This window comes from Bombus impatiens, unplaced genomic scaffold, assembly GCF_000188095.3.
Source record: "Bombus impatiens unplaced genomic scaffold, BIMP_2.2 scf_0487, whole genome shotgun sequence".
Taxonomy (NCBI): domain Eukaryota; kingdom Metazoa; phylum Arthropoda; class Insecta; order Hymenoptera; family Apidae; genus Bombus; species Bombus impatiens.
In genome coordinates, this window is record NT_176906.1 from 469,528 (window position 1) to 497,142 (window position 27,615).

The 27,615-nt window shown below is 30.7% G+C and overlaps 2 protein-coding genes and 1 long non-coding RNA gene across 5 annotated transcripts; 1 reads left to right on the plus strand and 2 right to left on the minus strand.

Annotated features, from left to right (window-relative positions):
- Positions 1–18: 18 nt before the first annotated feature.
- LOC100743631 (kinesin-related protein 4-like) lies at positions 19–11,079 on the minus strand. Its single transcript, XM_033321725.1, has 11 exons — positions 10,646–11,079; positions 10,320–10,554; positions 10,006–10,240; positions 9,607–9,935; positions 9,396–9,513; positions 8,994–9,309; positions 8,708–8,918; positions 8,489–8,627; positions 760–8,421; positions 479–649; positions 19–401 (listed from the first exon to the last, which is right to left on the minus strand). Exons 1-11 carry the CDS (start codon positions 10,797–10,799, stop codon positions 171–173), a joined length of 9,801 nt encoding a protein of 3,266 aa, XP_033177616.1. The 5' UTR covers positions 10,800–11,079; the 3' UTR covers positions 19–170.
- Positions 11,080–12,980: 1,901 nt separating this feature from the next.
- On the minus strand, positions 12,981–27,593 carry LOC100746781 (rootletin). 3 transcript variants are annotated; one of them, XM_012387813.3, is made up of 27 exons: positions 27,412–27,593; positions 21,390–21,482; positions 20,341–20,565; positions 20,078–20,280; positions 19,624–20,005; positions 19,418–19,570; positions 19,046–19,348; positions 18,696–18,932; positions 18,489–18,625; positions 18,259–18,419; positions 18,050–18,180; positions 17,629–17,991; positions 17,200–17,559; positions 16,938–17,130; positions 16,518–16,877; positions 16,263–16,448; positions 15,944–16,161; positions 15,668–15,883; positions 15,399–15,600; positions 15,187–15,299; positions 14,939–15,115; positions 14,772–14,879; positions 14,514–14,693; positions 14,231–14,443; positions 13,854–14,159; positions 13,417–13,797; positions 12,981–13,329 (listed from the first exon to the last, which is right to left on the minus strand). In XM_012387813.3, exons 1-27 carry the CDS (start codon positions 27,418–27,420, stop codon positions 13,048–13,050), a joined length of 5,892 nt encoding a protein of 1,963 aa, XP_012243236.1. In that variant the 5' UTR covers positions 27,421–27,593; the 3' UTR covers positions 12,981–13,047. The 3 variants fall into 3 exon arrangements, with proteins under 3 accessions (XP_012243236.1, XP_012243235.1, XP_003491032.1); XM_012387812.3 differs by having other exon boundaries at positions 13,048–13,329; positions 15,944–16,188; positions 27,412–27,420; XM_003490984.4 differs by lacking the exons at positions 21,390–21,482; positions 27,412–27,593 and adding an exon at positions 20,661–21,108 and having other exon boundaries at positions 13,048–13,329; positions 15,944–16,188.
- Positions 23,928–24,357, plus strand: LOC117151859. Its single transcript, XR_004462002.1, has 2 exons — positions 23,928–24,104; positions 24,192–24,357. It is a non-coding gene; the product is annotated as an uncharacterized LOC117151859 (long non-coding RNA).
- Positions 27,594–27,615: the final 22 nt, after the last annotated feature.

A 27,615-nucleotide genomic window follows, 5' to 3' on the forward strand; every position in this document is an offset into this window, starting at 1 on the left:
ATATCATTGTTAATTCGATCGCGATTATTTACAGTCTCATATAAATATATAAACATATAGTACAGGAATTATGAAGTAATAATTTTACTGATATGGAATAAGATACGCGGTTATTACATAGTGTCATATATGCATAAAAATGTATCATTAAGGAAGAAATCTAACATTATTTACGGCTTAAAATTTTTTCCAATATCTAAATGCCTGTTGTGTCTTATAATGCTGCTATCCTGTTGATTAGATCTATCTTGCAATGCTTCGTTCGGTCTCAAAGCAAACAAACTTTGTGCTTCTAGTTCTTGTATTCGATCCTGTAATTCCTTTATTTGCCGAGATCGGGACCGACACAAATCTTTCATTAACATTTTCTCTTTTTCTAATTTTTGGATTTTCACATGATCCTGTATAAATATTACAACTTCGTATGTAAATACTGTAAATTCATTAAAAATTAATATGTATTGATATTTTTGCTTACCTCAACAATTCCACTATTAGTACTACAGAAGCGCACTGTATTATTGGGTATTGTTTGGCAAGCTTGATCCTTTCTGTTTACGCGCCATCGCCTACAGACGTCACATTCCCATGCGTTAACGTCATTTAGAGTTCTGCGTAGTTTTCTTACTTCATTGTTCAATTCTGCATTCTGTACATAAAATTGAACATTTATAGTAATTATTACGATTTGAGCCTTTTGATTCGATGAGCTATACACTCAGAACCAATTTTTTATCATTTTTATAATTTATAACATACCTTATTACGAAACGCAAGTACAAGTTCTTCCAGTTCTTTACATTTCTTCTGATATGGGAAACTCTCGCTTTGAATTTGTATTTCTAAAGTTGCAATTTTTCCATTTTTCGATACTAACTGCAATTCTAATTCATGAATATCTTTTTTCAATTGTTCATATTTATCCTTGTATTCATCTCTATCAGATGTCACAGTTCTATTTTGTTTTCTTGTACTACTTTTAAGTATACTTTCATCATATGCTTCTATTCTTAATCTCATATGAAGCTCTTTAATTTCATTTTTGAGCTTTTTATTTTCTATTATGAAAAAGTCTAACTTTTGTCTTATATTACTATCTGATTCATTTTGTGTTGACTGTGAACCCAAATTAACTTTTAAGTTTGAAATTTCAGCATCACAATTGCGAATAGTTCTTACATATTCTTCTAATTCATTATTGAGTTCCCTATTTTTCATTGTTAAATCTCGTAGTTTATTTATACACTCCTTAAGTTCTTTATCCTTCTGATTTAACAATAATTTATGAGTTTCTAATTCCTTTATTATTTTATTCTTTTCTTCAAGTTCTTTAACAGAATTACTTGACTCTTCTAAGTTATTCTCTAATCTCTTATTCAAATTTTTTAATTGATTCGTGCGTATTTCTTTAGATTCAATACCATCTATCTGTATTTTATAAGAATTTATTTTCGCTTGTAATTCCAAATTTTCCTTTTTTAAGACGCGAATAATGCTTTCATTTTGAAGTTGAATGTCTTTCTCTACATTCATTTGCAATCTCATTTTAAGTGCTTCTACCTGATCGCGAAGTTTCTCATTTTCTTCATTGAGGTTCTTTAACTTTTCTTCTGCTTCATTAACAAGTACATTTTCTGACAAACGGGAATATATCTTGTCTTCTAATTTTGAAATTTCAATGTCCCGTTCTCGAATTATTGCCGCATATTCATCTAATTCATCATCCAGTTCCTTGTTTTTATCAGTTAATTCTTGTATTTGACTGATGTATCCTTTAACTTCTTTATCTTTTTGACTCAGTGTTATCTTTTTAACTTCTAACTCTAATGCAATTTTATTCTTTTCTAGAAGAAGTGCATCGTATTTGCCTTTGTCTATTAATGAACTTGAATTCGAGTGTTTCGACTTATATAATGAAAGTGTTCTTTTCAGTTCGTCATTTTCTTGCACTAGAAATTCGTATTTACCTTTTACATCAACTAAGTCTTTTAAAATCTGGTTTCTAATTTCTTGAAATTCTACCACACGATTACTTGCACCCTCCAGATTATTTTGTAGCCTTTTATTCAATTCCTTCAGCTCCTCTATTTCCGCTTCTGCTTTAATTTTGCTTGTACTATTTCTAATTTTTCTTTCTAGTTTTGCATTTTCTCCTTGAAGTTCTTCATATTTTTCTTTCAAACTATTCAATTCATCTATTAGAGTAACGTTTTTGTTGTTCAATTCATTTAATTGTTTACTTAATCCAAAATTTTTTGTTTCTTCCGAGTTTAACTTATCTTTAATAATTTCCAATTGCTCTTCCCTTTCTCTTCTCAGCATGTCTATTTCTTCTTTACATTGTGCTATAGTCAATTTTTGATCTTTGACATGCTCCTTTAGCATTTCACATTCAGGCACAATTGTCTCAAATTTTATTTTATATTCAGACAATATATCACATTTACTTTTTAGAACTGTAGTGATTTCTTCGATATGTAAATTCTTTTGCTCCACCTCTTGATTTACTTCATTATAAGCCTGTGTAAGTTGTTCAAGTTCTGTATTTATTTTTTTTACATTTTGACTGTATTTTTTTATTTCAGTCAAATTCATTTCTATGGTATTTTTCAATTGTCTTTCATTTGCTTCAAGGCCTTCAATCGTATTATTTAATTCCAAATTTCTGGTTTTGTGAAACTCTAGGGTTTGAACTAGATTATCTATTTTCTTTTCATACATTTCTTTCTCCAATTTATGTTTTGACTGTAATTCTGTTTCTTTGGTTTTAAACATTTCATGTACTTCTTTTTCTTTCTTCTGAGCAACAAGAATTGCTTCTTCTTGGTGATTATCAACCTTGCATTGTTTATCAAATTCAACTTGTAAATTATTAAAATCTGTTTCTAGCGCTCCCATTTTTTCTTTAAATATTTCTTTTTCGTAAGTGCTTTCTTTTAAAAGATGCTCTAATTGAGATATTGTATTTTGATATTCTTTTTGAGCATGTTCTTTTTCCATTAAATCTGCTTGGAGTTTTTCAATTTCTCCTTCCAATTCCTTAGCCCATGTTATAGTACGTTTCTCTGTATTTATGCATTGTTGTTTCTCCTCTTCTACTTTTTGTATTTCCTTTTCACATGTTTCTCTCATAGTTTTAATTACTTCGCTTTCCTTAGATACAAGCGTTTGAAGTAAAACTACAAAAATTTCAGTTACAGATTTACTTGGAAACTCTTGTAAATTTACATTATACTTAAGCGATCTAAGTTCTTTAATCATACATTTTCTAATTTCGTTTAATTCGTCATGAAGTTTTTCATTATCATGGACCAACATTTTTTGGTGGTCAAATAAACATTCTTTTTCTGCTACTACTTCGTTCAATTTTTCTTTGACATTTCGAAGACTAGTAAGTTCTTGTGATAAATTCAAATTTTCGTCAATATATTTATTTAATGTATCATTTAATTTTTGCATATTGTTTTCATATCCTTTGATATGGTGCTGGACCACCGAATCAAATTCATTCTTGTATTTCATTTCTAAATTATTCTTAATATTAATTACTTCAGTTTCTGCTGCTTGTAATTTCTGTGTTAGAATATATATTTCTTGCTCTTTTTCTTGTAGAAGTTTTTCCACATAAATAGCTTTCTCTTGAAGTTCTCTAAAGAAACATTCTTGATTTGTTAAGGTTTTTTGGAGATCATTTATATATACTTCCAATTCTTTGATCTTTAGCATCATATTATGTTGCTCCAATTCCTTACTAAGTACTTTATCTTTTTCTAATTTCTCGCATTGTTCCTTAAGATACTGTAACTCTTCTTTGTTCTCTAATTCTTTTTTCAGAGAGAAGATATCTTCATTTAATTGATTAATCAAGGCATTTTTATCCTGTTCTGTGCGTTTCAAGCCTTCTAATTCTACTTCTAAAATTAGTTTCTGTGATTCTAACTCTTTCTCTTGTATGGAAAACTGTTCAATTTCTCTATTTGTATTGGTCAATTCATTTTCAAGAATTTGTAGTTTCTTTATTGCAGTGCTTTCATTATTTAATATTGTTTTTCGTAATTCTTCATTAACATCTTTTAAGTTGTTAATTTGATCTAATAAATTTGCTTTTTCAGTTTTAAATTCATTAAGCATAACAGTAAAATTCATGCTATTTTCCTTTATTTCATCCATATCACTTTTTATGTGGTCAATATGATTTTGAATTTGTTCTATTCTATTCCCTGCTCTGTTCTGGATTTTTTTAGATGTAGAATCATCCGTGTTGGATTCATTTGCAATCATGCCACTGTGAAGTTGTTTTACTTCATCACACTTATCCTCATATAAAACCAAGAATTTATTATGCTCAGTTTTTAAAATTTGTAGTTCATTATTTAAACTCTGAATTCTTTCTTCAACGAAACTTACATTCATTTCATCAACAAAGACAACGTTCGAAGATACATCGTGTATGCTTAAATTTAATTCTTGATGTATTTTGTTTTTCAGAATCTCGGTGTCTGCACACTTGCGATCGAACTTTCTTTGTAAATCTTCTAACTTTTGATTCAAACCTTTCGTTTCAAGCTTAAGGATCCTGTGACTTTCATTCAAATTCCTTAAATGTACGCACTGGCTGCAAGACGTTAATTTTAAATCACTAAGTTTTTTATTCAAGCGCGTCAGGTGATCGATTTTGTTCTGCAATGCTATCACTTCATTTTCCAGAGTTTCCCGTGTTTCTTCTTGTGATACTTCGTATTCCATTTCATTGATGTCTCTACTATTATTGAATATTTTTGATAAATGCAAAGTACTGTTATATGATTTTTCATTTTGAGAAGAATCAATATTATCTAAAGTTTCTAATAGGTTAGTAGAAAATTTTGTATTTTCTTCTGATAATATTGTTACTTTTGTTTTTAATTCTGCAATTTCTGTTTTTAAGATATTATTTTCCATCTGTACATGTTCTACATCATTGTCAGCAACATGTTTATTTATTGATAGTGATTGCTCTATCTTATTTTTTAATATATCACATTGCTCCTTCAACATATCATTTTCTTCTATTTTGTCTATCAAGTCTGTAGAAAGTTCATTATTTTCAGCTAGCAAATACTCATTCTTTTCTTGAAGGGCAGCTATCTTCTTTGTGTAAATACAATCGTGATCATATAAAAGTGATTTACTTTCTTTGATGTTCTCAAGCTCTTTATTTTTTTCTGTGATAGAGGTTGACAATTCAATGTTTTCTGTAGTTAGTTTATCGATTTTTTTTCGATATGATTCTAACAACTGTTCTTCATTATATACTACTGACATCTTAGAATGCATAGATTCCAACTGATCATTCAAAGCTGTCAAATCACTCTCTAAAGTAATCTTTTCATTCGTAACTTCAGAAATACGCGCATAAAGTTCATCAATTGTTTTCTGAAGATTAATTTCACTTTGTTTTGCATTCTCTTGCTCTATAGTTAATTTTGTAGCCATTTCCATATTTTCAGTTGTTAACAGATAAATAGTTTCCTGCAATTTGTTTATGTCCGTTTTAAGGCTTTGAACATCTCTTTTTATATCTTCCAACTCCTGACTTTTTAGTTGGAGAGTTCCTTCTAATTGACTTTTCTCTGCTTCCATATTTAGAATTACATATGAAGTATCAGCATTGCTTCCATTTATTTTTGAAGGAGATAGAACAGATTCACTTCCTAAAAATGATTGATATTGATCTTCTAGATCTTGATTCGCAGTTTGAAGATTTGTTATTACATCTTGTAAATCATTTATCGTGTTTCTTCTTAACTTCAATTCTATATTCTTCTCATTTGATCCATCACGTATTTCGTCGATATCTTTAAGTTCATTATTTTCTGAAGTAATGTTTTCCATTTGCTCCTTTAATTCAGAAGTTTTAGTTTGCTCTAATACAATTGTTGATTCCAATCCAGGAGCTTTTTTCTTGAATTCAGCATTTAATTGGTTATACAGATTTTCAAATTCATTTTGTTCTGATAGAACACATTCTATTCTTTTATTTAATTCAGAGATCATTTTTATTCCTTTCTGATTCTCAATTTGTTCTAACTTTAATGCAGAAGTTTTTTGATCCAACTCAGTATGTAATTCACTAATAATATGGTTAAATTCATCTTTTGTAGAGTTGTCATCTGTTATATTGTCAATTTTTAGTTGGTCAGGCATTCCAATTATTTTCTGTTTTTCAATTTCTTCTGATGTTACTTTAGCCTTTAATATACAAGTGTTTTTAGTGCATAATTGTTGATGATCAACACAGTATAATTCATTCTTTTCAGATATCGTATCCGCAACTTGATTTTCAAGTTCCAAAATTTTTCTCGTTGCATCTTGATATTCAGTTTGTTCTACTGTCTTGGGATTCAACTCAAAAGTAGTTTGACTCAATTCGGCACGTAATTCATTATTGATATGTTGAAGCTCATTGTTTTCGGAACTCACGCTTGTAATCTGATTTTCAAATTTGGAGACTTTTTCCATTACATCTTGATTTTCAGCTTTACTTTGTCTTATATACGAATTGAATTCAGAAATTTTTGCATCTAATTGGGCACGTAATTCGATATTAACACGCTCATATTCATCTTTTTGAGATGTTATATTTTCAATTTGTTTTTCTAATTCGGAAATTTTTTCCACTGTTTTTTGATTTTGAATTTGCTCTGCTACCATCTTATTGTTTAGTTCAGAATCTTTTTGCTCTAATTCGATATGTAATTCATTATTAACGCGTTCAAGTTCGTTTTTCTCAGATGTTATACTCATAATTTGTTTCTCCAGTTCAGACATTTTTTCAATTGACTTCAAATTGTCAGCTTCCTTATGCATTGTTCGTGCCTCAAGTTCAGAACACTTTTTATTGAATTCGGTATTTATGCGTTGGAATTCATTTTTCTCCAATATTGTACTTTTCAATTTTTCTTCTAATTCAGAAATCTTATTATTTGCTTCTTGATATGCAGTTTGTTGCGACATAATTGTAGATTTTAGTTCTGAAATATTCATATTGCATTCATTGTTTATACGTAGAAATTCATTTTTTTCACAAGTAATATTTTCAATTCGTTTTTCTAATGTTAAAATTTTGTCCATTGCTTCTTGCTTTAAAGTATGTTCTGATTTAATTTTGAATTCCAAGTCTGTAATTTTGTTATGTAATTCATTTCTCAATTCAACATTAGTACAGTCATATTCTTTTTTATTTGACTTAAGTTGTTCGATATGTTTTTCTAATTCAGATACTTTTTCAATTGCTTTTTGTTTCTCAGTCTGTTCTGAAGCAATTTCTAATTCGAATTCTAACGACATCTGATTTAATTTGGCGCGTAGGTCATCGTTCATATGTTTAAACGTATTATTCTGGGATGTAATATTTTCAATTTCTGCCTCTAATTCTGTTATTTTGTTATTTATTATTTCAGTATTTGCACGTTTTTCTAATGTTAAAATTTTGTCCATTGCTTCTTGCTTTAAAGTATGTTCTGATTTAATTTTGAATTCCAAGTCTGTAATTTTGTTATGTAATTCATTTCTCAATTCAACATTAGTACAGTCATATTCTTTTTTATTTGACTTAAGTTGTTCGATATGTTTTTCTAATTCAGATACTTTTTCAATTGCTTTTTGTTTCTCAGTCTGTTCTGAAGCAATTTCTAATTCGAATTCTAACGACATCTGATTTAATTTGGCGCGTAGGTCATCGTTCATATGTTTAAACATATTATTCTGGGATGTAATATTTTCAATTTTTGCCTCTAATTCTGTTATTTTGTTATTTATTATTTCAGTATTTGCACTTTTTTCTGAGTTATTCTTTAACTTTCCCAATTCTATAGACTTGTTATTTAATTCTATATGTAATTCTCGACGCATGTGCTCAAACTCATTTCTTTCGGAAGTAACATTTTCAATTTGTTTTTGCAATTCCGTAATTTGTTTTGTTGATTCATTACTTAAGACAGCATTGATGCGTTCAAATTTATTTTTTTCTGATATAATACTTTCCATTTGCTTTTCTAATTCTGAAATTTTTGTCATTTCTTCTTTTTTCATATTTTCTTCGGACATAATTTTTAATTCCAGTTCTGTTGTTTTTTTCTTTAATTCTGCACGTAATTCACGGCTAATATATTCAAATTCATTTCTTTCAGAAGTAATATTTTCAATTCTTTTTTCTAGTTCTGAAAATTGTTTCATTGTTTTAAAATTGGATTCTTTTTCTGAAATATTTTGTTTCTGAATTTCATTCAATTTAGTACATAATTTAGTAATTATAGATTCTAAATTTGTTTCTTCTGTAAGATTAAGAGCTGCAAGTTGTTCTTTCACTTCTGTAACATATCCCAGTTTATAACATTCCAAAGATGACTTTATTTGTTCAGTTTGTTGTTCTTTCTCTTCCTTAAAACGTAAACGATTACATATATATAATGACTATATCATTATATGCATAACTAATCATACTTACTCGTGCACAGCAATGATTTCCTTGACATGTTAGCTGTTTTTCTAAAGTTGTAAATTCACGAAGTTCTACAAATTCTCTTGTTAATTGACTAATGCATCGTCGTAAAACATGTTTTGGTGTGGAAGGAGACATTAGATAACTGTTACAATTTTTAAAAATAAATTAAAATTATATTACACAATTTTATAATTCATTCTCATATTAATCTTTACTACTTACCTTACAGTTTGGGTCGATATGTTACTTTTTTCTGGTGTTATATCAATACCATTATTTTTAGATTTAATGTTGTATACATCATCCACAAATGTAACTCTATTTCTACGTTTTGTTACAAAATAATCCTCGTCAATGTCGCTTTCTCTGGATTCACGATTTCTTTCACTCTCAAATAGTTCTAACTCAAAATCGGTAAAAGCTGTTTGAAATGCTGATAAAGTGGAAAACAATATAAAATTTATTGAAATAAATATGGGATATAATAAAATTAATATGGCAAATTTACTTTGATTCATTATGTCTATAGATTGTATGGTGCTTTTTCTTTGTGGCATTTCGAATGATACTTCTTTTATCGTTGGCAAGCCAGTTTTAGTTTGAAATATCGGTAAATGTTGATTAAACACTCCAGGACCACCCCATGTTTGTCTTCTTTTCAATTTGCATTTAAATGATTTTTCTTGAGCTATATTATCTCCGGAAACAATACGAGTTTTTAGTAATTCTATGCGTTCTTCTAATAATTGATTAATACGATCTTTTTCTTGCAGTTTGGTTTCCATTTCTTCAACTTCTGCAGATCGATTTTCAATCTTTATTCTCTAAAATAACAAGTTCATGCAATTACAACTCTAGATGAAATGAGAAATATAAAAAATTTATCATCATAATAATTCAAATTAAAAACCTGCAATTCTTCTTGAAGTTTAGCTAGTTGCCTTGCATAGCGTTTCAAAAGTGCCGCATCGGACATGACTTCATTAATTTGTGGTTTGTTTTTCACACTTTTCGCCCGAGAGGCAAAACTGAAATTATAATTATACAAATTTTATAGTAATAGAAATAATAGATGATACAAATATATACAATATGTGATTTAAAAATAGTAATTAACTCACGACAAAGTACACTGAGTCTCTTCTAAAGCAGCAGGAGTCACAGCACATATTATTGCTGTCATGGCATTACCACCTAGTGAATTTTGAAGTAATCTTGTTAATTTACTGTCACGAAAATTAACATGCTTTTGACCATCCTGGGATTCACTTAATTGCATGATTACTAAACCTAGGGTAGACAAAGACATATTAATGTGTCTTCCTTCTTTAAATCTCTCTCCAGTAGCTCCTGTTTGTCTTGCTCTTTCAGAACCAGCAAGATCTACTAAATTCAATTGTGATACTTGTATAGCACTATTTGAATCTCCAGCTTCTCTACTTTCAATTGTCTAAATACAAAATTTATATTAAGATATTGCATTTAAACAAAATATGTAGTGTATGATAATATGAACTTACAATTCTAAATATAGTATGACTTCTACTACTACGCTCATTCATATTAGTTTCCCCTATTCTTCTATTTTTATCTCCTTTTTTCATGATAGATAACACATTTTCAGGGCTATTTGTAATTTCCTCTTTACATTGTAAGATTACCTGTCCACTACTGTCTTCTTTCAATTTTAAATCAGGCCCACTTTTATTCAAAAGATCATTTACTCTTTCATTGTAAATTTCTAAATAGGATACTCTACAAAATAAATTACTTTTTATATGTATAATTATGATGAATATATTATCATTACATCTTATTATTAAGAAAAATGTACCTCAGTAAAAATTCACGCCCACTGGTATTAGCAATAGCATCAAACATGTGTTGCACAGCAAGTGGCACAATCCCCAGTTCTTCTGCACTACCCATCATAGTGTATGTTTTCCCAGAACTTGTTTGACCATAGGCAAAAACCGTACCATTAAAGCCATTTACAGCAGCATTAACAATTGGTTTTACAACAGTATCAAATACATCCCAATTAGATGCATTCATATCAAAGATGTGATCTGTAAACATAAAGATATTAATACTGATTTAATAAAAATATAAAAAATTCCGAATTAATGTTATTGTCATAATGAATATAGGAAATAATACCAAAATAAAAACCGCCATCTCCACGCTTCTTCACTTCTTGATCTGTAGAAACAATGGAATTGCCTTGAATTGTCCACTGTATCCCTAAATTATCATCCTTTTCACGCTTAATTAAGGGTCTCACTTTAATAGCTACTTTTATACTGTCTGACATTTTTACTAATTGTTTGTTTCAAATCACCGAATAATTACGAATTAGTTACTTTTTCAATTAATATTTACTCATTTCATTCATATTATATGTTGTCTGACACTTGTAAACTGTAACCGCCATTTGAAAAACTGACCTTTTCAGTTTTCATTTGAATTTAAATCTTCTATAATCTGATTGGTTTATTCTGACATATAGTTACTAACAGTAAGATAGGTGACAAATGTGAATAAATACAAAGTAAGTCCCATTTATATGTAATACGATTTTTGTAGTTTTTAAATGGCGCGAAAATGTAGACCAATAGTATTTGAGTAAAAACTATACATCTACAAAAGTTCAAAATTATATATTTTTAAATTACATTACATTCTAATTATTTTACCTAATTTATGAAATTATAATAAATTTTGGATTATCAAGATAATTTGAATTTATAATATGTAGTATAAACATATGAATTGCAAGTGTGTTGTAAACGTGAGCAAAGATTTTAGTGGATTTTTTAATTATAGCCAATGACGTCGCAGTTATGCATTTTAAAATGAAAAGTGTTTGGCGCGTTGCGAAATTCAAATTATAGTCAAAAGTAATTTTCATAATACTGTAATCTTAGATTTTAAAATTTAGAAGTAATAAAGTTGGTGATTCAGTAGATAAAATTGATATTTAAATTTTTGTACTTTCTTGCAATCACGTAAATAAAATTTATCAATAATTTAACATGCACTTACATTTTTCGACATTTTATAGTTACATTATACTTGTATTTATCTTTTTAATACTTATATCAGTGTTTTTTAATAATATTTGTGATACTAAAAAATTAATATTTATTAATAATTAATACTTCACTTATTTAGTCTTCCAAGTTCTTTAAGGGATACTATGTGAAAAACTACAATTATTAAGTTTACAATAATTTATTATATATCCATATATATGTATATACGTATATGTATTTCTACAAAACTAAACATTAATTAATGCATCATATATAGTTACATATATATATATAAAAAGAATAATATTATTTTTCATGACTAGCATTATATAAGCTCTTTTTTTCGATTTGTCAGTCCAGAAATACAAATGTTTTTATTTCAATGTCCTGTTTAAAATTATATTAGATTAGAATAGTAACTTATACTTGTAAAAATGTGTTTCAAAAAAATCATTAAGCATTATAAATTAATAACAGAATGATCTATAATATTCTTTACAATTTAATTATCCTTTGTTATTTAAATGTAAATGCTAGAAGAATAAAATATTCAATTCGTTTCTACATTTTTGTAAAGATGCGATAAATAATGATTTACGAATACTTCAACTTTCTCTGATCTGTAAGGAGAACAGTTCAATTGAATCAACTGGTTGTATTTCGGCTGGATTAGTTGTCTATATTCTTATAAATAAAGAATAGACACAATCCATTGTTTGCCAACTATGCATGTTATTTTTGGTACTCTTTTTATAACAATATACCGTTCTCTACATTCTATGCTGTGTTAAACTTCAATAACTCATCTATCAAACGATCAGAAGCATGTCTCTACAATGCTTTAGTTTGGTGATTCTCTTTGGTCTCAAGACGAGACTAAAGATAGCATTATTCTTGCCATTATAACTTACTTTGAAAGTGCTTTCCATTATACGGATCATAAGTATACACTTACTAATCCGAATATATCTTAAAATAACAATATAATATTATAATAAATTAAGAAATAACTTATATGTAAATATTACAATGAAAAGCTAAAGTTGCTGTTATCTATGGACGGATTGGGAATAGATTACTTGCCGCGAATCTTCATTCTTATAAAATTTTATAATGCATAATAAATATAGTATAGTATAGGAATGATTAAAGAAAAGGGAAAGAACACGTCCAATAATATTAGTCTATGATATCAGAATAATTTGAAGGCACCTAGAATATTGTACTGCGGTAAATATATGTTAGAATTTAAAATGTGTAATAAGTTTGTACATAATCAGTTCCAAATTCGTATAAAAAATGTATGTAAAAATTTGCGAAATACTAAAGTATCAAAATGTTATATTAATTACTAGTTCTCAAATAACCTATGATAATGAAGTTTAAGTATTTACGACTAGCATAAGACATGTTAAATTATGTTCCCATATACGGAAGAATTATTAAACATACTACTTGTCTTGTAAATACCATTGAACATACATTGGCAGTTTCAACATCTGATTCAGTCTGAAACAATATTACACCTTATTTCAGCTGTGCTGGTGTGGAAGATCTATCGTAAGACGGTGGTGGAGGTAAAGCTAATGATGGCGGTAAACTGGTAGTGCTTGTCAGAGTAGAATCTAATTTCCGAGCTTCATGTTCTAATAACACTGCGTCTAATGATGGATCTTGCGCTACGGTTCTCAAAGAATCGCCTAAGGCCTGCCTTAATTGTTGCATTTCTCGGCCAGCTCTTGAACTTCGTAAGACGTATAATTGTCGACGTTTTATTTCTTGATTAAGTTGTTCCCGCAGTAGTTGTATCTGTTATTTATACATTTATTCATAAATGTAATGTACATAACTATTCATAAACACTGCAAATATATAAATATAAACAAAAACGGATACCTGATTTTCTAAACGTAAAACTTGTTGACGGTGACTTTGTTCTCTTGCTTCTAATAATTTCTCAGCCTGTAATTGAGCTGCTCGAAGTCTTTCAACTTCTCCGGTCCTATCTCGACTAAAATCAAATATTGAGTGCGTGTGACTGTAACTTGATTTCATTCTTATAAGCTCCGCTTCCTTCTCTGCAAGTTGTGTTTCTAATCTACGGACTTTCAATCTTAATTCTCTATTTTCTTGCTCGTAATGATCTATATCGAAACTCGTGCCAAGTAATTCCATGTGTGCTTTTTCAGAACGTTCATAGCTTTTGCTACGGCTAGTTGATTTAAATAATGATAATTGCCGCTCCAAATTACGTTTATCAGCTTCCAATAATTTCATCTAAAACATAATAAAGTTAATATCTCTTCATTCTAGTTTCTATTACAAATACTTACTTTATCATTAAGAGCTTCCATTTTTCCTCTCATTTCACTTCTCTCTCTTTGCGCTATTTGTAACTGTCGTAGCAATTCTTCGTCTTTGTTTGTATTTTCTTCCTGCGGATAAGCAATTATTCTCAATTGAGATTCTAAGGCACAACGTTGTACTTCATTATTCGCTAATTCATTTTGTAGACAAGTAATTTGATCCGTTAATGTTTGATTTGTATGCTTCAAATCGTTCAAAGATTGTTGCAAAAATTCTATGCGTTCAGATAAAATTCTGCGTTCATTCTCAGTATTTGAGAGTTGTTTTTGTAACTAAAATATAATAAATAATAATATTTATATATAATAATAATTTCTTGTAGATGATTTTATTATACTGATACCTGTTTATTCTTCTCATTAGAAGCCTGTAGGGTAGTTGTTAATTCCATAATATTGTGATGCAATGAATTAATTTCATTCTTTAATTCGCTTTCTGCATTGGATGCTTTTTCTAATGTAAGATTTAATTGTTCTATGGTAGATTTCAATGAAGTACAACGTTCTTCTAAACTCGTTATTGTTCGGTTTTGCGTATCATTTCGTTCTTGTAATTTCTAAAAAATCAATACGGAATAGTATTTCTTGTATCTTAATGTAAGATTAAGAATTGTATAATTAACATACATGAATGTTTGCATCTTTTTCCTGAAACATCATTTGCAATCTTTGAAGATCACCTTCCAATGACATTCTTTGCAATTCTAATTTTGTAGCACGGGACTCGCTTCTGTTAAGTTCCTCTTGTAGATTACGTTTTTCATTTTCTACTTTGCTCAAAGTTTGTTTCAGTTTGTCTACTTTTTCCTGCACATTCATTCATTCATTATACAACATTAAACTAGAAATATTTATTTTATACAAAACAGTGTTGAATATTCTTACCTCGGACTGTGTTTTTTCTTCAGAATTATTATTAACCATCATTTCAAGATTGACTATCTTTTCACGCAATTGCTCGCATTCTTCTGTTTTTAGTTGCAAAGCGTTTAACTAAAACATATTTATAAGTAAAAGAACGAAGCTATCAAAATAATATATCTAAAATGTACCTGCATTTCATAGCCACTCTGTTTTTGAGAAAATTTTACTTCTAATGAATTCTTTTCGTCCTGGAGTATTCTTATATTCGTTAATAAAGTGTTTATTTGCATATCTGATCTATTCTGAATCTCTTGAGTTTCTACCAATTGTTTTTTCAAGTTACACAATTCCGTTTTATAATCATCCTAAAATTTAAGTGAATATGTTTTGGAAGTTACAAATTATTCTGATAAACATGTAATCTTTTATTAATTACCCTTTCACGTTCGATTTGAGCTACTTGTTGCATGAGAGATCGTACACCTTTTCTAATAGTTTCAGGATCAACATCAAGTATGACATCTCTAGTAGAATCAATGTGATCTTGAGCTGGATAAGAAAGAAAATACATCAATTGTACTTGACATTATTACTTAATATACTACTAATATATGTATTAATATAAATACATATATTATACATATATACCTCTTGCTGGGCTCCACCTTCTTGATGGACTCATTAATTTGAAGGGTATATTAACACTTCCATCCAATTGAATACCTGCAATCCGACGTAATGTCGAAGCCACGCTACTTAATTTTTGTTCAACATCTTTCTTTGCCATTTCCAGTTGTGATAATTGGGTATCTAGTGCTCGAACTCGTCCTTCAGAGCCCCCAAGACGTGCCTAGTTAATGCAATGAATTAAATCTTTTATTTCGCTTTTGCGAACAAACTTTTTATTGCTATTTTACTTTGAGTTCTTGAATCTGTTGGGAAGCATCAGCTAGACAAACTTCCAAGTTATGCTTTTGGTCCTCGAGTTTTCTTTCACGACATCGACTATCCTCGAGACGAACTACTAGTTCTTGTTCTCTAACTCTCCACCGTTCATTTTCTTCATCTGCACGTGAACGCAACCTTCCGAGCTCTTGTCTTGTTACTTTCAAGCTATTATCAACATCCATTAGCTGTCCAAAAAATAATGATAAGAACAAATATTTTCTATTTTAAAGTACTTCATATCTTACCTGTTTCTTGACTTGATGTAATTGCAGCTGCAAACGTTCTCTTTCTTCTGTTTCGTTAGTTAATCGTGCTTGCAATTCTTTTTCATCATTTTGTGCTTGCGTGTTATTCTGATGAGATTTCTGTAACTCATCTTGAGTAAAATGAAGCTGTTTTTGTAATTGTAATATTTCTTTCTCCATATCACGAAGTTGCGCTTGAAGACGAGATCTCTCTGCATCTATATTCAATTTCATATCCTCCAATGCTTTAAAACACAAATACACAAAATATAAATGAACATGATATAATATAGAATGATTAGCATTATAATATAAATACCTGAAATTTTTTGATACGATTCTTCTAACGTTCTACTTTGTTCTCTTTTTTCGCTTTCGATACGTTTCACATGTTCGCGTAATTCTTTATTGCTACTGTTATATTTTTCTTTCTCATACGTACAGTCGGCTAATTGCCTCCTAATATCCACTAACTCTTTACGCAATGTTTCGTTAAGATTTTCGGCTATAAATGTATATTCATTACCATAGGAATATTAAACATATCAATCTTAGAAGAAAATATAAAATCTACCATCTTTGAGCTTTCTAATAGTTTCGTGCAATTGATTTTGCAAACTATCAACTTTATCTTCCGTCATGTGTAATTGAACTTGCAACTCTTCAGATTCTCTTTGCGCTGATTCTCGTTCTTTCCAGAGTTCTTCAATTTTTAATTCAAGTTTTATCTTTTCTTCATCAGCTTTTAGTTTAGTCTCGTCTAATTTTGTTTTAAAACGACTCAATTCATCGCGCAATTGATTTGTATTATTACGTTCCTGTTCGGCACGCGCAGCTGCTTCCCGTTTCATTCGTTCTACATTGTTCTTCTCTTCTTCCATTTCACGTAGAACAGTCTCCAACTTCTCCATTAATGCTTGCTGATCATGATGAGCTGTAAACGCAAAACATTTTTTAGCCTTTATTTTTTATGCTTTACATACATATTTACTACCTATAAGAAGAGCTTGTTGTTTATCATTTTCTGCTCTCAGAAGAACTTCCTCATGTTGTTGACACAAATTTTCTATGTGCTGTTGCATTTCATCTATCCTTTGCTGCAATTGATTTATCTCATTATCTTTCTCTCCAGTAAGTTGCAACAGGGATTGTTGAAGTCGTTTCTCTAAGTTTATTTTTATTTGTTCCTGGAAATTAATTCAATTAATTTATTTGTATATGGACAGTCGCAATTTAAATGTCAATAAATATTATACTTTTTCTTCATTTAGTTTTTTTATATTATCTTCACTATGTTTTTTCACGTTGGAGATAATTTGTTGAAATTCAGCTTCTTGGTCGCCGCTTTGTTGCGTTAGAGTTTGCTTTATTTCATGTGTTCGTTTCTCACTACTCTCGAGTTCCTTCATTAATCGTTCTACTTGTCCTTTTAAGCTTTCCTGTTTTATTAACAACTCTTTCTGTTCCTTTTCTAATTGTGTCTTCTTTACATGCATATTTTCTAAATTAGTTTGTGTATCAAATAAGACGCCTTCTAACGTTTCCTTTTCACTACGCATTGATGCAAGTTGCTCCTGTAGTCGTTGTACTTCTTTTTCATTGGTTTCTAAGAGTACCTATATAACCAAAAATAATTGTAGTGTGGAGGAGTAAACGAATTTTAAATAATTGTTTATAATATTCACCTGTTTCTCTTCATTGTCTTTTACGAGATCTTCTAAATTTCGATTTATTCTTCCATTCATTTCGTTTGCTTGTTCTAATCTTTGTCTGACTCTCATTAATTCCTCATTTAATGTTTCTTTCTTTCGTGCCAAAACTGACAACTGATTACTTAAATCTCCACGCTCACGGGTAACATGTGCTACTTCTATTTCAATCTTCTCCTTCTCGATCTCCAAAAATTTTACTTTTTCATTCAAAGTTGCTTTCTCTGACTCCAAATCGAGTCTGGTTTGTTCTGCTTGAAGTAATTCTTTTCTTAAGGAACCCAGATCACTTTGCTGATCAGTGCATTGATTTGCTAATTTGTTTTTTTCTTCTATTATCTAAATTTAATATATAATTCTTAATAATAAACATTGACAATATTTTGTAAAATATTACCTTTTTTAATTCTTCTTGTAATTGTTGTTTCTCTTGTTCATTATTGCTGCAGACTGTTTCTAATTTCATTAAAACTTCTTGTAAGTCTGATTTTTCTAATAGTACACGTTCCAATTCTAGTTCCAAATCACCTAAATGAAAATAGATACAGATAAATCTGTATTAAATAAATATATTATGAAACAAAAGCATTGTTTATAAAACATTACCTTTGCTTTTTTCAATTTGTGAAATTAATCCATCTGTTTCTAATTTTTGTTGTTCTAACATATCTTTTGCCAGATATGCTTTACTCAATTCTTCCCGTAAAGTTAGCAGTTCTTCTCTCATTTTACTGCATCTGTCTTCTTCTGAACGTAGATTTAGTTCTCTAGCAATTTAATTTTTAAATAAATCAGTTGGTAGCAAATAAAGACAAAAGAATGCTTATTTAACATACCTTAATTCTACATCTTTAGATAGTCTACTGAGCTCACTTTGAAGATACAATTTTTCATCTTCCAAGTTATCACAAAGCTTTTGTAATTTGTTATTAGCTTTCTGTAATTTTTCGCAATCGCTATTTAAATTTTCCATCTAAAAATAAATGTTTTGCGTTAACGTGAACAATAAAACGTATGTATTTATAGAAAAAAATATACCATACCATGCTGTTAATTTCTACTCTGCTTTTGTCAAGTGCATTTTTTTCTATCCTTACAGTATCAAGCCCTTTTTGTAACATGTCTTTTTCTTGATTAAGTTGTGAGCAGTGTGACCGAATTGTATCCAATTCAATAATTAATTCCTCTGCTCTCTTCTCTAAGGTTTTAACATTCTCTTCTGCGTTTTCGAATTGTTTTCGAGAAGATTGTAACTGTTCTTTATTGGTTTGCAATTTTACCTAATGTAATAGATTATTGAAATATATTGTTATATAAATAAGAGAGTATTTTATAAGCTGTGAATTCTGCATTTTTACAATTTACTAAAACATAGAATATAAAATCTTCACACCTGAAGCTCGTGTATAGTCAACTGATATTTATGTAGAGCTGCTTGTACAGCACTGATAGTACTTTCAGCAAAGGCTGGAATGGTGTTGCTTCTTGTACCTCTTTTTGGTGATTTTTGGGGGATTGGTCCAGTAGGTGACAAATGAAGATGAGGAGGTGCCTGGGTAGATTCAATTTCACGAGTTTCTGCATCTTGGATTACAGCATGTGCTATATCTCTCAATGCAGATTGTAAAATTTCTATATCATCTTGTAAGCGTGAATTACGATGTACTTCTGCTTCGGCCTCACCACATCTTTCTTCCTAAAAATAAAATATAATTATTATAACTATTTTATGTAACAACTATATTGTTTTAATTTCGATAATTACCAAACTATGAACATCACGAATAAGTTGATTGATTTTTTCCTCTTTTATATGAATTTCATTCTGAGCTACGTCATATTGTTGTTTAAGTGTTGTTAATTCTGTTTTTAAGTCAGTTGTTACCTGTTCCTGTGCTTGTTGAACTTGCTGAGATATCTAAAATATGATGAAATTAAAACACATATTAAAACTTATTCACATATATGTACCATTGGTTGCATAGCTGCTTGCATTCTTATAGCGAATCCTGTATTATTACAAGCCGACGAGACATCGTTAAACGTAGAAATAACGCTATTCTTCATTTTTAATAAGTCTCTTTCCGTACTAGACTTTATCTCTGCAAATAATCGTTTTACAGAAACAACATCACGCCAAAGATTTAATAATCTATTATGTTCCGAAGTATAATATTCATTAAAAGCTTGTTCTTCTTCTCTCCATTCCTCTTCCTTGATAGCCAATTCTTCTCTTAAAATATCCCAATCATTACTTAATTTCTGTAAATCATTTGTGAGTGCTTCATTTGTTTGATGAGATTCTTCTAACTGATCTTTCAAAGTTGTATTTAATTGCAACAGTTTTTCACATCTAAGCAAGGGACTAGTATTTTAATATTTACTTTGATAAGTTTATTCTATCTGTAAAGAAAGAGGATGATACCTTTTACGTTCTTCTGCCAGTTTTTTTAAAGCAGTGTCTAAATCATGAACCTGTTCCTCACGTATTTCCCTTAACGTTTGATAAGCTGCATCTAAAACAGAAGTTGTTGGAGATGTAGAACTCGCAGCCTTATTAGAATCATATACAGCAGATTCTGCCATTTGACTTTCCAATTCAGAACATTTTTGTTTGTATTGCAACACCTAAAAATATGAAATATTAATATATGTTGCAAAATTCATTGTAAATTCAAAAAGACCTACTTTGGCTTGTAAGCGGGAAACAAGAGCAGCCTGATGTTGTTGTGCTTGTCTGTATGTATCCAGACGTCTTTTATAATGGGCTGCTTCTTCTTCAAGACGATGTCGTAATTCATAATTCTGTCTAACTAATGCATCTGGTGAAAGATCTTCTTCACTTAAACGATCTCCAGCACCACTTATTGTGCTACCTGCAGAATCCATTTTACCACCTGTGCTTTTTTCTACCTATGAAAATATTGATCCTTTATAAATGGACATAATATCTTATACTTGATAGCTTAGGGAACAAAAATTTAATAAAACTTTTCTTACATCAATACCTTAATAAATTCTTAAAAATTCTCGTGTTATATTATTTGATTTACAAATTATAATTACATCATAAATTTGTTGTCTCATTCTTATATAATTACAGATACTATGTACAATATTTGAGAACTATTTTTTATTTATTAATGTAAATGCTATTTATTTTTACCATACATATTATATATTCAGTTTTGTTTTCCTATTTTTATCATTAAAATGTTGCATGAATTTTTAGTAAACTATAAAATGCATTCATCATCATTTAGTTAGGGTTAGGTTTCTGTTTACTGTTTACTGTTTACTGTTGCTTAGTAAGTGAAGTATGTACATACATTTGTAAAAGGACCTAGGTATAGAATTATAGAATACTGGGTGTATGCAATGTTTGTCTCTTCACTTATTTAAATTGCTTATGCTTATAGCACGATTACCACGTATAATAAAATTAAAAATTGCTATATAATTAAATTAGATATAAAATAGTTAACAAGAATGAATAAATGTTAAGTAGTCAATAGAAAACTTTTGAAACAAATCTAATGTCCTTTGTATTTAATTATCAACTATAGAATACTTCTTCAATATTCGTTTAAGAAATAAAAGCTACATAAATATGTTTTGTCGTAATATATTTATTTTTAAATCCAGAGATTTCTCCAGTTAACTATGTTTCATTTTCGTTGCGCTAGCGCATATTAAATAATAGCAGAAATAATTTAATAAGATAACCAAACTTATACCTCTTTCGTTTTATTAGGGCCTCTGAGAAACGGTGGTCGCCGCCTCTCCATCTGTCCCCTCGTTGATAATTGTGAAATTCCTTTAGACAATGGCTAGAACAATATTTTTACATTTGCAATAATCTCATCATTAATCCCCTTATTAATTCCTAATTCTACTCCTAGACTTACTCTTAGTTCCTATTCCTAATTTTCCACGATAAATGTTTGCAAAACTTATATATTCATCATACTGCACAACGCATTAGTGCATATTAATAAAGTAAAGCAAAGTAATTTTTATGCATTATCTTCGATATAATATTCTTTCAAAATATTATTGCTTACGTTAATACGATAGCAAGAAAGGAAGGAAAAATAAAAGAATAAACGATAAGAAGATGATCTTTATAATATCTGATTATATAGTACCTATGTCAATGTAATTACTGTTATACTAGATCAGTTTAATCTTCTTATAGAAGCAATAAACAAGGCTATTTAAAAAATATTGTTATCGAAATGAGGACAAACATATTTACTATGGAATTTTCTTCCTCCTTTTTTATGATTCCATTAAAATTGGTTCAATTTGCACGAAAGACAGGAATTATAATCTGGGAAAGGTTTAAAAATTCCAAAGAATTGCGAGCCTCTTAATTGCTCCACGAATCGGTAGAGAAATCGCTCATAGTCATACTTCTCGATTTTGTTCTTTTGTTAGAGCTTTGTCGTATCCGGTATCTGCGAGAATGGAAGTAGAAGAAGCACGACCCTCTGCCAGGCACCGAATGGCACCAATCGATATGTATATGGCCAAACTGGCTCCTCGTGAGGATATCACCCTCCGAATACGCTATTCCAACTTTTCTACGACTTCGTATACACGACTTTCTATCGATGGAGCATTTTGGCCGATCAAGATATAAAAGCAGAAATTCGGCGATTGATCGAAATTGATCGAAAGCTAAAACATATCTTCAAGGATAGAAGAATCACTTTGAGTTAAACCAGTATTTTTTATCGTAACTGGCAAAATACTTTTGCAACTTAGTGCGTTTTGGTTTGACGCAACATACAATTAAACGAGCTACTGTTCATTTTCCAAAAATAGCATCTAATAATTAGGCAAAAGACAAGAAACCAGCGGTGATTTAGCATGATCAATTTTGTGCGCAAATCAGCCGGAGAAGTTCAACGTACGAGTTGAATGCAGCATGGGAAGCCATGGTTTGAGCAACCCCTCCTGAGAATCTCGCAGCTGTACTAATAATCACGACAAGATAAACCACGTCGGTACATTCGATGTTCCGCGTCAATAGTAATAACAATTAGCTCGTGTTCGCGCGGTGAACAATGAGCTTAAAAGTTTTTGAAACCCGATAATTTACAACTCTCGTTTGATCACGTGTCCTGACTCGAAGCGGTATCCAGTTTGAAACTCGGGACAATTACTCGTGGTAATTGCACGATATCAGGAAACATAGGGCGACGAGATTTACCGAAGTTTATTTAACCGACTTATTTTAAATAAATTCTAGTTTTTCTGTTGATTCGCCGCGGTACCGAAGTTTTCAGTTATCAAACTTAAATATGTCTACATAGTGGTTTATTTAATTTAGTTTAATTTTATTTATTTATTTAAGATTAACGTGAAGAGTCCACTGATACAGTCGTTATAATGAGATTAATAAAAAGCAGGAGAAATACACGAAAATAACTAATAGCAGAATAAAGTACAAGAACAAAATAGTAATAATAATGATGATCATATAAAAGTAAGAAAAGAATAATGAATTTATAATAATACAAACTAGTCAATAGCAAAGATAACAATTACAGTATACAATTAAAGTATAAATTACAAGAAAACAGAAAAATACATAAATAGGCTAATGGTAGAACAAAGTACAACAAGCGAAATAACAGTAATAGCGTTTATAAATGATATAATCAAATAATTTGATTCATAGAAAGAGATCGTCCAATTGGATTTAAAAAGTTCTTACGATTTAATTACTTTAATTCTTATTGCGTATCTAGAATCTATTAAAAGTTTTATCGAAGAAGGGCTGCTTAGAAAAATGATAACAATAAATGATAATGAAGAATAGTTTAGCTTCGGTGCTAAGCAGATACGAGTCAGAGGTATAGCCCTTATCACCATTCCACACATTTGTACCTGTCTATACAATGAAATTGTATCATTGTTGTTAAAATAATCCTCCAAAGGAATTACGCGGTGGCGCATAAATTCATGCGATCGCGATAAATTGTCAAATCAGTAATCTGTATGTGATCGTGGAGTTTGAACCGTGTCAAAGAGACGAAGGAAGCGAGTAAACCGGATTAAACTGCACATTTGCATATCTGAACAAGTTTTTACAGACGGCGGTTCCGTGGGTCATCGAGATTTCACCTCTTCCATCGTATTTCTCCTTTTTCTCACATTATCCCGCCGGTGATAACCACGCTCAGATATTATGTGCATAGCCTTCCGCTGCTCTTCTATGATGGGATAGTTCTACCGCTTTCCTTCTTCGTCTTTCTCTCTTCCCTCTTCATCGACTTTTTCTTTCGATGTTGCATATACTAAACGAAGTCGAGAAGTTTCTACGATTTTGAATTATCTTCAACATTGTTTTCACTCGTACTTGGCATCCATAATGAGATAATGGCGAATGTCAAACAGCGAAAGAAAAAGTGAATTGTCGGAAAGGCATTTCAGTCGGGAAGGTAATTGAAGAGATAGGAAAGCTTTTTTCAACTTTATCGCCTGATTGCTGGTACACGCTTCGAACCATTCGATTCATTCTTTTCCAGAAATTTCTACCCCGTTGTCTTTTCTTCTCTGTCAAACAATGAGTTATTAACTGGTTGTGTGGTTTTCACAAGAAACATTGATCGGCAACTGTATTTTCGTTTATGATGCAACTTCGAAGAAGAAAGAAGGGGAATATGCATCTTGAATTCGTGGCTAATACTATACGTGAGTAATTTTGACACTTAATCATACTTTAAAAAATAAATTTGATCGATTAAAATATGATTAGATATATATTATCAAAAAATCACTAACTACATGTAAAAAATATTACGGAGTATTAGCGCAGCTAAAAATTTCTTCGAATGATATCAAAGCATATCGTTACCGATAAGTGCATCGAATGGGCATAGCGTGAGAGAATCCGGGCTCATTACACGAGAATTCACGGTCACATAGTTTCACAAAGGGACGCCTACGTTCGCCCTTGACCATGCGAAAATTAACTTCGATTACATTCTTTGAATACCAAATCCATTTATAGCTCATTACACCGATGCTGTCGAAACTTCATAGGTAGATGGAGCGCGAAACTTTTTTTAATTGACTTGATTAGCTAGAATCAAAACAGTGAGTTAGTTGATTATAATTTTGGTAATCCAATACCCGGGGTTTAATCTAGACGTCTTGATAGAAATTTGCCAACACATTTTGCTTGATGCAAAGTCTTATTATGGAAACGCTATAAATATGTAAAAATAAATAAACGAACCAATTGATAACTTAATTAAATGATTCCATATAACCGCAATCTAGAACTTGTATGACCTTAATAGTTCTGATTATCCAATTACACTTACGTATCACGTGCGTAGATGATGCCTTGATGATTATCCAAGAGTAATGCAATTATATATTACTTAATCGCTGTATCCATGGAAGAGTGGAATTTAACAAAATCATGTAAAAGCCAACATGGTTACGTTATAAATGCAAACGCTAAGATAAAAAAACGGTGATCTACGGCTACAGTTTAAAAAGAGAAATAAAAATAATATTAAATCTTAGCAACGGCCAATGTACAGTTAGATATTAGATTTCATACGCAAATTCATATTTGGAGTCGGCTATCAAAGGCGCCTGAATATCTCCAATGAAGATTTTATTGTTTGGACGGTTTCATCATTCCAAAGATCGAAGATAGCGCTTTCTTTTATTGGCCTATCACGGCTTCGTTACAGATCATTGAAGAAACAAGCACGTTATATTTATAATACGACGTCGCGTAAAATTAATAACTGCTGTATCGAGAACTCGTTAACTAATAAGGACAGTGAGACGTGACGAAGCGAACGTCTTACGGAGCCCGGGGAAATTACCACGGTCAATGTTCATCGTTCGTCCGGTTCACGTGTTAAGTGATACGATTCACGCAATATGGAGAAGCGATTGCGAGACTTAAACAAAAAATATGACTTCACTATACGTGATTAATAGTGTGCAAATTAATTAGATATCTTCTTTCGACTTTTTTTTCTCCTTTGGCTACTTTTTTTACTTGTCTTATTTCTTGCTCGCATTTGAAATAGAGTAGTAGTGGAGAAACACGAAAACGCATAAAATTGTCGAGTTAAGAATGGCGGTAAGTTATTAATACAAATATCTATACGCGATATGTAACAAGTTTTATTTGATAATTTGCTTTCGCGTTCATTTTAATAATTTTAATTTTAAAAGTAGAAACACTTTATGACAAAGAAAGCGTGTATAATGATTACTTTAAGCAACTTATCGACCAGTTTTAAAGGCGACATACATACATGCAGTTAAATGCGTGGAGAATGTGTACTTTTCGCGTACTATATTTGATTGATGGAAGATAGATTTATAACACGCGATACATTTTATTGTGCATCTATATCATGACCTTATGCAATTTTGTGTGTGTTGTTTTTCTACTTATTTATACTGATATTCACGCAAAATAATTGACGCAAACTAAAAGGCTATCTGTGAATTGCAAATCTATCTGTAAAGGGAGCAGGAGTGCGGCTTTAAGAAACGCGCGACAGATCCCGATAAGCCAGTAAGCACGTGGTAAACCGGTTTGAGTGGGGTTCTATGACACGTGACAGAATCAACCCCAACCATGAAGTTCGGCCAAATTACCTACTACATCTGAACGCGTGTCACCCCATCATGCGTCACACATCTATGAAACTGACCACTGGTCACCCTATTGCCACCATCATTAATTATTATTTATTTATATCCGTATGCAAACCGGAAATAAGATTTTTAACCGCATCATGCTAAAATCAATAAGACTTAAGAAGCTCAACAAACATGTATAAGTATATTCATGTTTTAATGAAAACCGAAAGCCATTAGACAAAAAACATTCCATTTTTTGCAATGAAACGTACAAATTAAGAAGATTAGAGTATTTGTAAATTTTAGTACATTCGGCGTAGTAATTGCTGCGTACTAACTAGATTAGTAATCTTAGGTAGTTAATGATAGACAATTATAGGTCGGAGATCATTATCCGCGAAACGATGGAAACCCAAGAATAGCGGTGTTGAGTTCGTTTACTCGATTCTCCATAGTATTGCCCGGTACACCGGGTTTTAGTTAATGGAAGGAGTCAATCAATCCTAACTATTACGAAACTAGTGAACCAGTAGTGCTAATTATCTCATTTCTCCGCATCGAGTTTATTGCACCTGGAGATCGCGTACGATCGAAGAATTTGTTGATTAATCGCGTGGCAAACGCCATCAACTCTGCTCTTCAGAATTAATTTTAGTTTGTGCAACGTGACAAGACTTTAATATTATACTAACGAGCCGAAAAGAAGGATTTATCTCTCCGTCCGTGATAATATAAATTACAAACGTTTAATTTCATTTTTTCAAAGTAATAAATTTGACCGTACATACGTTTTATCGACAATTAGAAACTAAATATTGTACATTTCGTAAGGAAATTAGCTAACCAATTACAAAAAACTAAAAGACTTCGTAAACAACTATCTCCTTTGATTTTAAATATCAATTATAAGCAAGCGAATCAAATAAATATCGGTACTCGATTAATCACAGTGGAAACTGCAGATCTATTATCACTCGACAAATAATTGTACTAATCAGATAATTCGCCAATAAATCACCAAATGTCGGCGAACAAAACAACGTATAAAGATCTGCGTGGACAAGTGGCATATACATATAGTGAAATGAAATTACAATCGCGATTATTTTCTTCGCCACAACTCACCCGTGACATGTCGAGCGGTTTGTCGTGGCAAAAAGATGTCTGGTATCAGCGATAACTAGAATGAGAGTGTGAAGGTTGATGTCGGAGGATGGCTGGCGGCGATACAGTTTCTTCAGGGCCTTTTAACGCTCGAGGAAGTACGATTACGCGTTCGACGCGGGCAAACGGCTGGCCATTACTGAAGCGCCCCCGAAGTCGACCTCG

What these genes read in the sequence shown, in the direction of transcription:
- LOC100743631 (XM_033321725.1), bottom strand. Translation starts at nt 10,799, where the DNA reads ATGTCAGACAGTATAAAAGTAGCTATTAAAGTGAGACCCTTAATTAAG. An exon ending in AGATGGCGGTTTTTATTTTG is followed by an intron (nt 10,555 to 10,645) that starts GTATTATTTCCT and finishes TTATGTTTACAG; the next exon opens with ATCACATCTTTGATATGAAT. An exon ending in AACTTCAAGAAGAATTGCAG is followed by an intron (nt 9,310 to 9,395) that starts GTTTTTAATTTG and finishes TTGTTATTTTAG; the next exon opens with AGAATAAAGATTGAAAATCG.
- LOC100746781 (XM_012387812.3), bottom strand. An exon ending in TTCGTGATGTTCATAGTTTG is followed by an intron (nt 19,349 to 19,417) that starts GTAATTATCGAA and finishes TTTTATTTTTAG; the next exon opens with GAAGAAAGATGTGGTGAGGC. An exon ending in GAGTAGAAATTAACAGCATG is followed by an intron (nt 18,626 to 18,695) that starts GTATGGTATATT and finishes ATTTATTTTTAG; the next exon opens with ATGGAAAATTTAAATAGCGA.